Consider the following 15,832-nt stretch of genomic DNA (forward strand, 5'->3'; position numbering starts at 1 on the left):
AAAGTGCTGGAAGATTCGGTGCCTGTTGAGAGCCCACTTTCTGGTTCATAGACGGCGCCTTCTAGCTGTGTCCTCACATGTTGGAAGGGGCAAGAGAGCTCTCTGGGGTCCCTTGTCTAAGCTACCCGACCCCATTTGTGAAGGCTCTGCCCTCATGACAGGCACCTCCCAAAGGCCCCATCTGTAGAGATCATCACATTGCGGGTGACATTCCAACTTACGAATTTTGGGGGGGAAACAAAAACACTCAGACCATAATATCCTGAAACAGGCAGTACTGGCCAGACATCATGCAATGAATGAGATTTAATAGTGAAATGCAGTTGATGAGGGGAGTTGATAAAACAGTACCGACAGATCACAACCCACCCAGGTACCTCGAATGTCCATACTCACAGACATACGGCAGCAAATGTGTCCAGGGGGAACGTTCCAGTAGCACATCTGGCCACACTCCCACCAGACGAGGAGGAAGAATTTATTGTAAAAAGAAAGAGGGAAGGGGCCAGAAACGAAGTATTTCTGAATCTTAAAGTATCTACCAAAAAAGAAAAAGAGATTGTATAAATCATTTAGCTTGTAATAATGCCTTACATTTTTCCAAGTGCTTTCATATCTATTATTTCAAAATGAAACTTTTACAATAAAAAGGGACAGCTGGGGCTGGGCGCAGTGGCTCACGCCTGTAATCCTACACTTTGGGAGGAGGCCGAGGCAGGGTGATCACTTGAGGTCAGGAGTTTGAGACCACCCTGGCCAGCATGATGAAACCCTGTCTCTACTAAAAATAGAAAAATTAGCCAGGCATGGTGGTGCTCGTCTGTAGTCCCAGCTATTCGGGAGGCTGAGACATGAGAATCACTTGAGCCCAGGAGGCAGAGGTTGCAGTGAGCTGAGATCATGCCACTGCACTCCAGCCTGGGCCACAGAGCGAGACTGTCTCCAAAAAGAAAAAGGGTGGGGACAGCTGGTTTTGAATATATCTGATTTACAGTTGGAGGGAAGTAGAGCACAAAAATGTGGAAACTTACAGAATGAGGAACTCTTAGCCCAGCTGGAAGTAAACCTAGGTCTACCGAATCAGTCTTTTCTCCTGGCCTTTCCTAGCACACGGTACTGGGAACTAAAAACCTAAACACGCGCCATTGCTGGCTCAAATCTATTTGTGAACAAGCCCCCCCGACAGAGAAATGCAATATAAGATGGAAATATACAATTGCAGCCCATAGTCTGGGAAAAGGTGCCATCTGAAATTGAAGGTAAGAAGCAGCAAGTCAGGACACAGCTGATGAGCACTGGAAGAAATTGCGTGTAAAGAGCCTACTGGTAAGACTAGGGCAGTTGTCTCCAATTTTAGCAAGCCTCAGAATTACCTTGAGGGCCTGTTGGCTCTCTGCCTCCCCTCCCTGCAAGTTTCTGATCCAGGAGGTTTGAGGCGGAACCTGACTTTGTGCTTCTGACAAGTTTACAGGTGTTCTTGCTGCGAATCCCAGGAGCACACGGTTAGAATTAAGACCAGGGGACTTCCAAAATCTCCACAAAGGATGGGCACACAGCTTTCCTCCTTCTTTAAAATGGCGATCATAATAGTACCTACCTACCTGCTAGGGCTGTCATGAGAACTAAATGACACAATGGTTGTAAAGCCCTTAGCACAGTGCAGGACAGGCAGTAAGTTTAATAAATGTTGGGTGTTCCTCATCTCACCACACCACATTGCCTAGTCTTGCATTCAAGAGGCTCAAGTTTGAGCTAGCTTGCTGTGTGACCCTGAGCAAGTCGCTTCATCTCTCTGGGTCTCATTTCCTCATCTGTGTAACAGTGAAGGGTGGGTCAGACACGATGTATTCTTTTATTATTATTATACTTTAAGTTCTGGGATACATGTGTAGAATGTGCAGGTTTGTTACATAGGTATACACGTGCCATGGTGGTTTGCTGCACCCATCAACCTGTCATCTAGGTTTTAAGCCCCGAATGCATTAGGTATTTGTCCTAATGCTCTCCCTCCCTTTGCCCCCAACCCCTCGATGTGTGTGATGTTCTCCTCCCTGTGTCCATGTGTTCTCATTGTTCAACTCCCACTTATGAGTGAGAACATGCAGTGTTTGGTTTTCTGTTCCTGTGTTAGTTTGCTGAGAATGATGGTTTCCAGCTTCATCCATGTCCCTGCAAAGGATAAAAACTCATCCTTTTTTGGGCTGCATAGTATTCCATGGTGTATATGTGCCCCATTTTGTTTATCCAGTCTATCATTGATGGGCATTTGGGTTGGTTCCAAGTCTTTGCTATTGTAAATAGTGCTGCAATAAACACAAGGGACATGATGTATTCTAATGTCCTTTCCATCTCTAACCCTCAAGGTTCCCATGAGTCTGTGACCCAAGGGTTTCTAAAACGTCCAAAAATGCTGCTGAAAGACTAATAATATGTGATTAACTGTGATTCCTAATTGTAGCATGGTAAGGATAGAAACAAGAAGGAAGGGTCATGTGTGTGTCCTCAACCCTGGCCAAGAGTTGGGGTGCTTGATCTAGGTTACCAGCAGGTTCCCACAGGAGACCTGGCAGCAGAATTTTTCATAATCCAATTCCATTTGCTCTGAACCAACGCTACTTCCTGTTAGTATGTGGGTTTCCAAACTAAACTCTTCCACTGAAAACGAAGTGTACTGACCAGCCAGCACACGTCTGTTCCCTTTGGAAGTTCTATCTCTAATTTTAAAGGAATCAAATGACGTTTCTGTTTTGTTTTGGTTTTGTTGTTTTGGTTGGTTGGTTTTTTGGTCAATCAACCACAGCCCAGCTCTAAATCCTGCCATGGTAAACAAAGACAACCGGCAGCCCGCGCACATCCAATCAGCCTTAAGTAATCAGCCTGAAGTGTCTATGCTATGCTAGATTCCAGATCTACAAGGGGAATATGAAATCTTTATTGGGGCTGGGCGCGGTGGCTCAAGCCTGTAATCCCAGCACTTTGGGAGGCCAAGACGGGCAGATCACGAGCTCAGGAGATCGAGACCATCCTGGCTAACACGGTGAAACCCCGTCTCTACTAAAAAAATACAAAAAAAAACTAGCCGGGCGAGTTGGCGGGTGCCTGTAGTCCCAGCTACTCCGGAGGCTGAGGCAGGAGAATGGCGTGAACCCGGGAGGCGCAGCTTGCAGTGAGCCGAGATCCGGTCACTGCACTCCAGCCTGGGCGACAGAGCGAGACTCCGTCTCAAAAAAAAATAAATAAAAATAAAAATAAAAGAAACCTTTATTGGAAACCTCTGTTGAATCTGTTTTCCAACAAATTCTTACCCCACCCCATCCTGACCTCTTCACTAACACAAGGTCAGCTCAAGCCCTGTCTAAATTCCCCACTCTTACTCTATCCATGCTGGGCTCTGCTTCTCTAGCTTTTATGCCCAGCCCCAACACTTGAGTGAGATTGGACATTTCTTTCCCCACAGTGTTTCCTAATAGCTCAGGCACACACACTTTTCTTCCTAAATTGTACATATTTTTGAAACGGGTAACTCCCAATCATTTTGATCCCCTCGCCCCCAGCACATACAGGTGATGTCTCATACAAAGGCCAGAGAGAAAATTGCTCAATAAATATTTTCTGAATTGAATTGAGAACACAAAATGGTATTCTGTGAAATGTTTTGGATTCCTTTTGAATTCTTAGCCAGAAAGGCAATTCTATGGGTAATTCAAGGAGTTACTATTAAAAGAGTTCCATTTTCTCCACTGGTGCTCAGGGAATCTGTAAGACGGAGTTGGAGGAGAAAGATCTTCCCTTGTACTTCTAGCACCATTGTTCTGCTATGTAGTCCTAGTGATTCTCATAGGAAAAGCAAGGTGAAATTAACCTAATAGAGCATAGGAAAGAGCACAGTTTAAAGCTTATTGTAAAGGACTGTTAAACGTCGATTCTAAGCAGCTCGGAACTCATTGCTTTTGGCCACTGCAAACTGGAACAGTGTGATCATCATAAAACGTTATAAAGTCTCCAATGGGACAGACTTAGAGTGAGTGAGTCTTAGACTTAGAGTGAGTCCCCGAGAATGGAAATGTGCAGCCTTCAGTGTTGTGTCTGGATAAAATCAGACACAACTCAGTGTTAAACAGACCTTTAGAACAAGCCCCAGGCTGGGTGTGGTGGCTCACACCTGTGATCCCAGCACTTTGTGAGGTCGAGGCAGAAGGATCACTTGACGTCAGAAGTTTGAGACCAGCCTGGTCAACATAAGGAGACCCCATCTCTACAAAACATTTACAAATTAGACAGGTGTGGTGGTGCATGCCTGATCTCAGCTCTTTGGGAGGCTGAGGTGGAAGGATTGCTTGGACCCAGGAGATTCAGGCGGCAATGAGCCATGATTGTGCCACTGCACTCCAGCCTGGGGACACAGCAAGACCCTGTCTCAGAAAAACAAAAGCAAAACCAAAAACACCCAGGCCCCTTCTTTGTCAGCTCTTGTGTGGTCCCTGTGACCAGGTAGATTGCCTCTGCCTCACAATTAAACTTCAGCAAGATTATCTAACATTTGTCAAGCATATTCTAAGAGCAGGGCCCTGAGCTAAGGGGCTATGAGTTCCCATCCTCCCAACTCCCTGTTGTGTTAAAGGGAACTCAGATAATTTAGCCAGCCTAGGAAGTAGGTATTAGGTAGTCTTTTGGGTTGAACCGTGTCCTCCAGAAAGGTTCAAGTCCTAACCCTTAGTACCTGCATATGTGATCTTATTTGGAAATAGGGTCCTATTTCCTTATTTGGAAATAGGAAGATGAGGTTAGGTTGGGCCCTAAATCCAGTATGACTAGTGTCCTTATGCGAGGGAAGTTTGGACATACAGGGAAGAACTCCACATGTGGGTGGAGGTAGAGGCTGGAATGATGTGGCTACAAGCCAAGGAGTGCCAGGAAGTACTGACAACCACCAGGCATGTGGAGTAGGGCAAGGAACAGACTCTCCCTCAGAGCCTCCAGAAGGAACCAACCTCATCATCACCTTGACTTCAGATATTTAGCCTCCAGAACTGTGAGAGAATGAATCTCTGTTGTTCTAAGCCACCCAGTGTGTGGTCACTTGTTACAGCAGCGATGGGAAAGGACTATTAATGACACCAAAATGCATGGGTCTGGATTTTTAGGAAAATATCCCATAATTGGGTTTCATAATCACCACATCCAAGTTCCATCCAGGCTCTCAACATTCTGGTGTGAAATAATTTTATTCTTAGGAATTCAGGTAAAGTATGTTGGGTGACATTTTATAACATTCTATGACAACAACTGTGCAGTGTTTTGCCCTAGCCCTTGGCCAAAAGCAGTTATGTCCTGACCTGCCAGGATCTTGCTCTCCCTCTGCCGTACTAGGGCATTTTTTCTCGCCCAATCTACTACTGGCCCTCCCCGCTCCCCTCCTCTGGGTGAGTGCAGTCCGTGCAAACAGCTTCAGTCTGGTATGCTGAGCTGGTTGTCTCACATCTGTAGAGGAAATATTGGCAACTCCATCAAAGAGCTTTAAGGAATAGCTGACAAATCCTTTCCAGATGGGGACACTTTACCCCGGGCAAAGACCTCCAATTTCTATCTGCTGCCTCTGTGCCAGAGCTGGAAAAACGCCTGGGCAGCAAAGACTAAATTCCCCTAATCCATCCACCCACGTCAGCTCAGTTGACAACCACCAGTCTGTTTTCTTTTCCTGGTTCCTCAAAGAGAATCTCCATCTTGTTTCTCTTTGAATGCTACTTTCTTAAAATATCTTTTTATCAATGGTAATTATTTCTAATATTTTATTTTATTCTAATGTCAACTCTGGCTAGAAAGCTTGGCATTAGTCTGAAAAATTAGGCTAATTGACAAATCTCTTAAATAATAAGGACTATTAACTCATTAGACTTAGAGTCACTTAGTCACTTGAAATGCTAATTTAATAATAACTACACATTTATCTTTGTTTCTAGGATGTTTATGGCTTATCCAACAAGAATTGAAATTTGCATTTGATTTGTAATGATTTATTGCTTTTTTATTTTTATTTATTTATTTATTTATTTATTTATTTGAGACGGAGTCTTGCTCCGTAGCCCAGGCTGGAGTGCAGTGGCACCATCTCGGCTCACTGCAAGCTCTGCCTCCCAGGTTCACGCCATTGTCCTGCCTCAGCTTACCCGAGTAGCTGGGACCACAGGCGCTCGCCACCACACCTGGCTTATTCTTTGTATTTTTAGTAGAGATGGGGTTTCACTGTGTTAGCCAGGATGGTCTCGATCTCCTGACCTCATGATCCGCTGGCCTCGGCCTCCCAAAGTGCTGGGATTATAGGTATGAGCCACCATGCGCAGCTGATTTATTGCTTTTTTAAACAGCACATGAAATACCTGGCTAGATAGATAATACACCCAAAGCCATAGGAATCGTCACAAATGCAGAGGACCATTTAAGATTTTGACAACTAGCTGCAATATCAATACTTTAAAGGAGAACTCTTAATAATGTATAACTTTATTATATGTTAGTTCTTCTCACTCCTAATAATGTAGAACTTTAGTATGTGTTAGTTCTTCTCTGGATGACCATAATAAATATAAAAGACACCAGTGGCAAAAACCTAGGCTTAAAATTCTTGCTTTGAAAACTTTAAAAGACTTAGGGGAAGTCAAATCAGTTTCTGTGCAGACTAAAATATATTATTTCCGCATAGCTAAGGGAGAAGTGATTAGAAGGCCATAGAGAGAGCCATGCAGAGCCACCCGTCACTGTGCAGAGGAAGAGACTGAACTTGGGGAGATTAAGTGATTGGCCCAGGATCACACAGCTGGGAGGTGACAACCAGGACCAAATGCTGGGTTCTTAACACTAATCCATTACAACATGTTGACTGCACACAGTCCTCGTTCAGAATGGCCTCTGGATATGGCAGGTGGCAGATTGCCACACACGGGCCAGGGCACAGAACACTCACAATATTGAAACCAAACACCACCCACCTCCTTTCTTTAGCCTAACCAGGCAGCTGTGGGTGAGGAAAGATTGTTTAACTTTACATTTTTGTTACATAAAGATTCAGCTCTATCTTTTCCTTATTGTCTCCCTTCCTACCTACTCCATTACTATTCTACCATCTTTACCCTTGAACCCCTCAAACCTCCATTAGGCTCAGTTTATTGGATTGATCACGATGAAAGGTTGGTTCAGTCCTGAAGGAATTACCTTTCTTGGTTCTAAGGAGCTGGGGTTTTTCCAACATTACGCTGTGAGATGATAGTTTCACCAGATATTCTTTTGTACCTACCCAGCCGAGACATCAGAGTCACATCCTCTTCAGCACAAGAATCAGGGACACACACGCCCACACTGTAGTCAGTCCCATCCTGGGAAACACAATGCCACAATGTTCTTTCATTTCGGCATTCATAACATATATGCATGATCATCCCAAGTAAGTTTGCTGCTAAATAATCAGATTGGGAGTGGGAGAGAAGGATGTTGAAAGAAGAAGTGTTCCAACTTCTTAAAAGATGACTTTTCCATTACTGAGTGGTTCAAGTGAATTTCCAGAGCATCGGACACATGCATATTTTTTTTAAAATGCCTCAAGGCTTAATGTAAGTTATTCTTTAAAAAGCAACCAGTAGTTTTGGATAATCTGCCCCACTGCCTCTCTCTTCCAAATGAAAGGTCATTAAGAGTTGCATCTCCTGCAATTTTCAATACAATTTCCAAGTTGCCATTAATTGGTAGCAGGACACATTGTATCAAATAAAGATTTTATTAACAAATCAAGCCAATAACTAGAATGCCTGTCCCAATAAAGAAAACATCAAAGTATAAATAAAACATTCTGGGATGATTCTTCTAAACACATAATTTAGAGGATTGTGTAGGCCTGACCTTTTTCTCCAGTATCAAAACCATTAATCTGCTTTGAAAATGACATTTGTATGCACTGATTAATCCCTCAAGCAATCATTATCCCAACCCTCAGCAGGACAAATGGAGCTAGGTGGTCATCTCTCTGTCTCCACAGCGAACCATTCTAAGATCATTTTATAGCATTAATATCAGAGAGCTTGGATTTCTTATTGTTAATTTATACAACTGTTATTAGCCAACTTGTAATGTAATTTTCCTTTAGTACTGTGTGACACACATCAAGTCTATCTTTGTATTTCATAACAGGCTATGCTGTTCCTAGTTTTGTTTTCTGTTTTTGTTTTGTTTATTTGTTTGTTTTGTTTTGTTTCTGAGCAATAAAAGGATTAACATGATTTGAAGATAGCCCTGCAAATTTGGTCAACTGATTTAGTAATGTTTTCATAAAAGTCATGGCCCGTCTGCTAGGATAACCTCAAATTCATGTTTAGAGCTCTCTTTCTGAGAAGAGTTAAGGGTAATGGGAAGTCCACCCTGCCTCTGGTATTCTAAAAGCTGTTGATGAGACAGGAGTGTGTGGAAAGCTCCGTGATTTAATCCACCTCATACCAAGTAATGATGCGGTTCCCTGACAGCAAGGATACAGAATGGGGACTTTGTCTGGGACCAAATCCAAGTATAGGAGAGTCCCTACTGGACCCCAGCAGAGAAGGGCAGAAGAGAGCTACCAGCAAACTCAAAATAACTCTCAAAAAGAGAGCCATAGCATTTGAAGCTATAGAAGCTGCTGGCCAGCGTTTGACCTTGGATTCCCTGTGAAAATTGTCCAGAGGTCTTGCTCCATACAATGTGGTAGAAGGAATATCTCAAGTCCTACGTGGTTTGTGAACAAGAGTCTCGTTTAATGTCTCACACTCAAGATGCTGAGCAGGTTTCTGCCAAGTATTTAAAATTTAGTTTTTATTTTTTGCAAAACATCGTAATAGTTTTTTTTTTTAATTATGAAAAGGAATCAATGGAGTTGTATTTTATTCTATATCATGACATTCACTTGTCCTTCAAGAGCAAATGTGCAGGTCCTCCACACTCACCTGCAGTATGTGAAGCTTGCAGTACTGCCCTCGGAAGTTCCCCTTGGGAGCATGGGTGGAAAGACACTCGCTGTATGATCCCAGCCTGTCCATGTTTCCATTAAGAATGTTGCTGCCAAACTTCCCCAGAGAGTCATACACTGAATTGCAAGGTAAAAGAAGTTTGCAAAATTATCTTTCTGGAGTCACTTTTAAATAAATTGATAGGTACTAGGCTCTACCTTCTGAATCTATCAAACTTATGTGACTGAAAAAGAAGAGAAAGAGATCTAGTCAGCTGCTACTCTTTGAGCCTATGTTTTGCATACATAGCCCCTCTCATCATGCTGGGAGAACAATGATGTGATTTTTTGTGCTATTACATTGTCTGCCAACAGTTGCTGAAAAAGATGAAGAGTTTGATTTCTTTTAAAAAACAAATGCTTTCTGGGGAGTGAAAAGGTATAACTAAAATGTGGTAGCTTTTCTTTCTCCTCCGCATATACCCAGGAGAAAATACTCATGTTTTTAAAAATTTTTATCCAGTTTTGTGGGACCTTACTTTGGAGAGAGTTAATTTTTTCTTTTTTCATTTAACCTTAGAAGCAGAAGAGTGGAGTGATCAACTCCACAGTTCATGGCATTTTCAGCCCTGGTCTTGCAGAGTCTTTTTTGTTTGTTTATGCTTATTTATGGCCTTTATCCCTTATTTTAAAAAATTCATTTCCTTTCATCTTTCTTCATCTCTTCCTTTCCTTTTCTCAGATTCCCCTCACTTCATGTATGTGTGCTGTGTATCCTCTTATTTGTGGGTGCTCTTGTTTTATGTATGTGTATCTGCCATATGTGTGAATGGTTTTGTGCTTCCACTCTCCCACTGTTTCTATATATGTCACACAGTGCTACATTTTTACAATTTTATGTGTATCTAGTCCAGGGCCACTAACTTCTGTATAATAATGCATCACCACCTTTGACTTAACTATTCCCCTGATGATGGATGGATAGATGATTCCAACCCACAGAAACACACAGTGGTCACTCCTCATATGTGTCCCTTTATAGAACAACATGAAGATGGAGCTCAGATTCTACCTGTGAGTGGAATTGATGAATGATAAGCACACAAATACTTAGTCTGTGTTAATCCAGCGAGATTGCTCACTAGAGGGACTCCTTCAATCTATATCCCCCAGGGATGCTGGCTCTTTTTGTTGTTGTTGTTCTTTTTTGCTTTGTGCTGTTTAGCTTTTTAATTTTTGGCAGTTAATGGATATAAAATGGTATTTAATTACTGCTTTGATTTTCATTTATCTAATTACAAATGAGCCAAGGTATTTTTATTGATTAGTCAGCCATTTAAATGTTCTCTTCTGAACCCAAGTGTCCTTTGCCAATTTTTTATAGATTTTTTTCTTTGTGGTTTTCCAGAGCTGCTTATTATTCTATATATTGATTCTGTCTGTCTGAGTCATTGAAAGTAGATATTCTGGCAGTTCTCTGTCAGTTGACATTTCCATGATGTCTTTCATTGAACAGAAACCCATACTTTTGGTATCATGAAATCCACCAATATTTTGCTTATTGATTGTGCTTTTGGTGTTTTCCTAAGAAATTATTCCCCATTCATAGGTCACAAAAGGATTTTCTAATATTACCTCCTGCTGTCTTTATAGTTCTACCTTTTGTATTTAGGTCTTTAATCCATCTGAGTCATGGTGCATTTTTTTTTCCCCTCCAAAAGGTGGGCTAGTTATCCCAAAACCACCTCTAAATAGTTTTCCCTTTCATCATGGATTCATGGAGCAAGTTTCGTCTTATATCCAGGTCTCATATATACGTGGATCTACCTCTGAACTCTCTGGTTTATTTTGTTTATCTGAGATGACACTGCCTACAGAGCATGTACGGCCAATGCAAAATGACAACACAGGGCCGCTTGTTTAAAAATGTTTAAGAATTTGAAGATGATGACAGCAAATCACACTTCAGCCAAGCGTAAGGCTCTTTTAAGAGTAGGTCCCTGTGTGACTGCAGGAATTGCATGCCCTGGAGCCAGCCCTGATTCTAGCACTGGACTAGATACCCATAAAATTGTAAAAATGTAGCACTGTGTGACATATATAAAAATAGGAGAGTGGAAGCACAAAACCATTCATACATATGGCAAATACACATACCCAAAACAAGAACACCTACATATGAAAGGATACACAGCACACATATATGGAGTGAGGGGAATTTGAGAAAGGGAAAGGAAGAGATGAAGACAGATGAAAGGAAATGAATTTTTTAAATGAAAGGATAAAAGGCATAAATAAGCATAAACAAAACCATATGGTTTTTATTATTATGGATTTGTAGTATATCAGGTATTCTGCCTTTAGTCTTTTGTTTTTCAAAGTGGGTCTAGCTAGTCGTGGACCATTAATCATGTATACAAATTTCAGAAAAAGTTTGCTGAGTTCTTCAAAACATCCAACTAGACTATTGACTTAAATTTGCTTTGAATTTTTACATTAATGTTGGGGAAGAATTGACATTATTTTTATACCAAGCCATCATTGGAGACCGTGCTATTTATGCATATCTTTTTGTGTCCTTATAATTTTACTTTTTTTTGCTTGGTAAACTTAAAACAGATTACATAAAATAACTCCTAAATAGAGTACAGTTGGCTATTTTCTGTGGTATTTTATTTTCAGTTTATATTTTCTTTTTTTTTTTTTTTTTAAACGGAGTCTCATTCATCACCCAGGCTGGAGTACAGTGGCGCTGTCTCGGCTCACTGCAAGCTCCCCTTCCCAGGTTCACACCATTCTCCTGCCTCAGCCTCCCAAGTAGCTGGGACTACAGGCATGCGCCACCACGCCCGGCTAATTTTTTTTTTGTATTTTTAGTAGAGATGGGGTTTCATAGTGTTAGCCAGGACGGTCTCGATCTCCTGACCTTGTGATCCACCCGCCTCGGCCTCCCAAAGTGCTGGGATTACAGGCATGAGTCACCACGCCCAGCGACTCAGTTTATATTTTCTAATTGATTGTTGCTGGCATAGAAATATGCTATTGATTTTTATAATTTGTTCTGATATTTGGTGAATTTGCTGAACTTTCTTATTAGTTCTGCAGTTTTATTTCTCCCTGTCATAATCCTTATACCACATCTTTTTTCCTCTTCTAGTTTTGGAATTAAAGTTATAATCAAATTTACAAAGTGAGTTGGGCAGCTTTCACACTTTTTTGCTTTCAGGAACAGCTGTAATGATTATCGGCTGCCAGGGTTAGTGATGTTGAGGGAAGTGGGTTATATATGGCTGTAAAGGTGTAACACAAAGGAGAACTTTCTAGTGATGAAATTGTTCTGAATCTTGGTTGGAGTGTGGCTTACGTAAATCTACACATGCCATAATGACATAGAACTATATCCACAGATTATATCAACATCAATTTCCTTTCAAAAAAATATTGTACTATAGGTCAGGCAAGGTGGCTCACACCTGTAATTCCACTGTGGGAAGCCAAGACGGGTGGATTGCTCAAGTTCAAGACCAGCTAGGGCAATGGTGAAACCCTGTCTCTACAATACAAACAAAACAAAACAAAACAAAACAAAAAATTAGCCAAGCATGGTGGTACATGCCTATAGTCCCAGATACTCAGGAGGCTGAGGTAGGAGGATTGTTTGAGCCCAGGAGGCAGAGGTTGCAATGAGCTGAGATTTTGCCACTACACTCCAGCCTGTGTGACAGAGTGAGACCCTGTCTCAAAAAAAAAGAATGCTGTAATTATGTTTGACACAATTGGGGAAAACTGGATGAAAGATATGTGAAACCCTTCTTGTTCTGTGTTTTCATAGATTTTGTATTTGCCTATTTGGCATTCACTCATTCATCACTCAATTGTGTTAACTACATTTTCTTATTTTCTGTATTTGTCAAGCTCTGATATGTGTGGCCTCGCTGATGAGAAGAGACTTCCCCTCCCATGGCTACCCAATTCTTAGAAGGAGCAAAGGCTCATCCTAGGAGCATACCTTTAACATGGAAATGAATCAATCCAGAGCACATGACCCCAGCTATCGCCTTTATCAAACTCTCACACACCAAGTCAATGTTCCTCTGCCCTAAAGCACCCCAGAGCCAGGTGCCAGACAGTCTGAGATCACCCATGTTACCCAGAGCCCACCTACAGTATTCAAACCAGCCGGTCCTGCACTGTTCACCCTGCTCTGCCTGGCTTCCTTTCAGAAACCCCGACAAAGGCAGTGACCTATGCTTCTCCTTCACCCTCCTGCCTCCTGGCCAATTGTATGCTTCCCCAGGTGGCTCTGTGTGGCATGGCAGGCCCCTCCTTCCAGGAAATGCGAGTAATAAAAATCATCTTTTTTTTTTTTTTTTGAGACAGTCTCACTCTGTTTCCCAGGTTGGAGTGCAGTGGCGCGATCTCAGCTCACTGCAAACTCTGCCTCCCAGGTTCAAGCAAGTCTCTGCCTCAGCCACCCGAGTAGCTGGGATTACAGGCACCCATCCACCACGCCCAGCTAATTTTTTTGTATTTTTAGTAGAGATGCAGTTTCACCATGTTGGCTGGGCTGGCCTTGAACTCCTGACCTCATGATCCACCTGCCTGGGCCTCCCAAAGTGCTGAGATTATAAGCATGAGCCACCATGCCTGGCCTAAAAATCATCTTTCAATGGCATTGTCCTTTCAGTGGAGACACTAAGTCATTTCTATAAATTAAAATCCCATGGGTACAACTGATACATCACTGAACTATTCTTGCAACTTCCTGTGCACCTATAATTATTTAAAATAAAAAGGTTTAAAAAAGTAAAGTGAGATGGGCAACTTTCACACTTTCGAAGTTTGCTGGAACAACTGGGATTGTATATTGTAAGAAGTTGGGTAGAATGGAACTGTTTCAACCATCATAGTCTATAATTTGGTGAGAAGGAAGGTCTTAATTTCAAATGCTTTTCCATTTTTCTATTTCTTTTTGAATCATTCAAAATTTTTAAAATTTATTCATTTTGTTTTGCTTTCCAAATATTCATTTATTATTTTTTATTCTTTGTTGTATCTATATTTACTCCTTTTTCATTCTTCAGTTTTTATTTGTATCTTTTCTCACTTGTCCTCCTTCACTATTGCTTGAGAACTCTAACAATCAGCTTTTGGTTTTGCTAATCTTGGTATTCTTTATGGGTTTGTTTCTTTTCTGTCTCATTGATTTCTGACCTTTTTTTTTTTTTTTTTTGAGATGGAGTCTTACTCTGTCACCCAGACTGGAGTGCAGTGGCACCATCTCGGCTCACCGCAACCTCCACCTCCTGGGTTCAAGGGATTCTTCTGCCTCAGCCTCTGAGTAGCTAGGACTACAGGTGCCCGCCACCATGCCCAGCTAATTTTTGTATTTTTAGCAAAGACAGTGTTTCACTGTGTTGGCCAGGCTGGTCTGACCTTATTTTTATTATGTCCTTATTGTTTCTTTGAGATTGATCTGTTTGTCTTTTATAAATTTATTGAGTTGATTGCTTAGCTCATGTTTTCAACCTTTCTTATGTCCTTGTAACAGGTATTGAGAGCAAGGAATTTTCCTCTAAGTACTGCTATATCTGTATCTAAATTTTGATGTCTGGTGTTTTCATTATTCAGCTCTAAGTGTGTGTGTGTGTGTGCACTCACACAACTTTCCCGTGCACTTTCTTTTTTTTTTTTTTTACAAAGAGTTAGCTGGTAATATAATATTTAGTTTCCATACAGAGAAGATTTCTCTTTCAGCTTTTCTTCTGTAATTTTGAAGTCTGATGTCAATCTGATTGCTGTTCTCTCCAGAAGCTTTTAGAATTTCCTCATTGCTTTTAATATTCTTAATTTTATCTCTACTGACATATACTCAGGTGTAAATTTTTTTTATTTATTTTAGCGTACTGTAAACCCTTTCAACCTGATATTTTTAATCTTCCTTTAATTCCAGAGAAAGTATTGTCATTATGTGTTCAAATATTGCCTTCTTCCATTTGCTTTGTTACATTTCTCCTTTTGGTTTCTATTATCCAACTGTTGGCACCTTTAGCCTCAATATTCTTTGGTTTTTCTTTAACCTTCACATCTCTTTATCCTTTCCTGCACTGTTTTGAGAGATCTTCAAACTGATCTTCCAACTCACTAATTTTTCTTGGCCTCTATCCATCTTACTATCTATCCCATCTATTTCGTTTTGATTTCAACTGTTCCTCTTGACTTTTTATGATTTTTTTTTGTGCTTTGTATCAGTCATATTCTCCCTTATCTCTGATTACATTTATTGTGCTTTTTAATATTCCTGATGACCCACCTGCTCCAATCATTCAGCTTCACGTAGTACACATGTTCTTCAGTCCAGCGTCCCTCTTTTATGTGCCTGCTCCTCAGGGATTTGGGTGTGTTGGCTTGTGCACTCTTATACTCTTTGTCTGGTGGAGTGCGTGTGTTCAAGAACATGTGACAGCCCAGCCCCCAGAGTGTGTGCTGCCTCAGAAATGTAAAGAGTGCAGAGAAGAGAGCACGACCCTCAGGGCAGAAAACCCTGGCACACGGAATCAGCGGCAATCCCAGCCCTACCGAACAACTCTCTCAGTCTGGAATTTTCCCTCAAATTATCTGAAAGAAGCAGCACTGAGAAGACATAATCTCCTGCTACTGCGATCCCCCAGCTCCTTAGGGAAGAAAGAGAACCAAAGGCAGAGGCCAGAAGGGTGAATGAATGAGTGAATGACCAGGCTGGCATTACAGGTACCTGCCACCATGCCTGGCGAATTTTTGTGTTTTTAGTAGAGATGGGGTTTCACCATGTTGGTCAGGCTGGTCTCGAACTCCTGACCTCAGGTGATCCACCCGCCTTGGCCTCCC

At 41.6% G+C, this 15,832-nt stretch overlaps 1 protein-coding gene across 1 annotated transcript in view; it reads right to left on the minus strand.

Moving 5' to 3' along the window:
* LOC105533298 (nose resistant to fluoxetine protein 6-like) overlaps positions 1-15,832 on the minus strand; it is an 80,666-nt gene that overhangs the window by 43,861 nt on the left and 20,973 nt on the right. The window contains exons 2-4 of the mRNA XM_011971699.1: positions 8,964-9,103; positions 7,292-7,370; positions 397-538 (exon numbers count right to left, since the gene is read on the minus strand). Coding sequence (XP_011827089.1) covers positions 397-538; positions 7,292-7,370; positions 8,964-9,103 — 361 coding nt within the window. The remainder of the gene's footprint in view (positions 1-396; positions 539-7,291; positions 7,371-8,963; positions 9,104-15,832) is intronic.

Source organism: Mandrillus leucophaeus, unplaced genomic scaffold, assembly GCF_000951045.1.
Source record: "Mandrillus leucophaeus isolate KB7577 unplaced genomic scaffold, Mleu.le_1.0 Scaffold124, whole genome shotgun sequence".
NCBI classification, from domain to species: Eukaryota; Metazoa; Chordata; class Mammalia; order Primates; family Cercopithecidae; genus Mandrillus; species Mandrillus leucophaeus.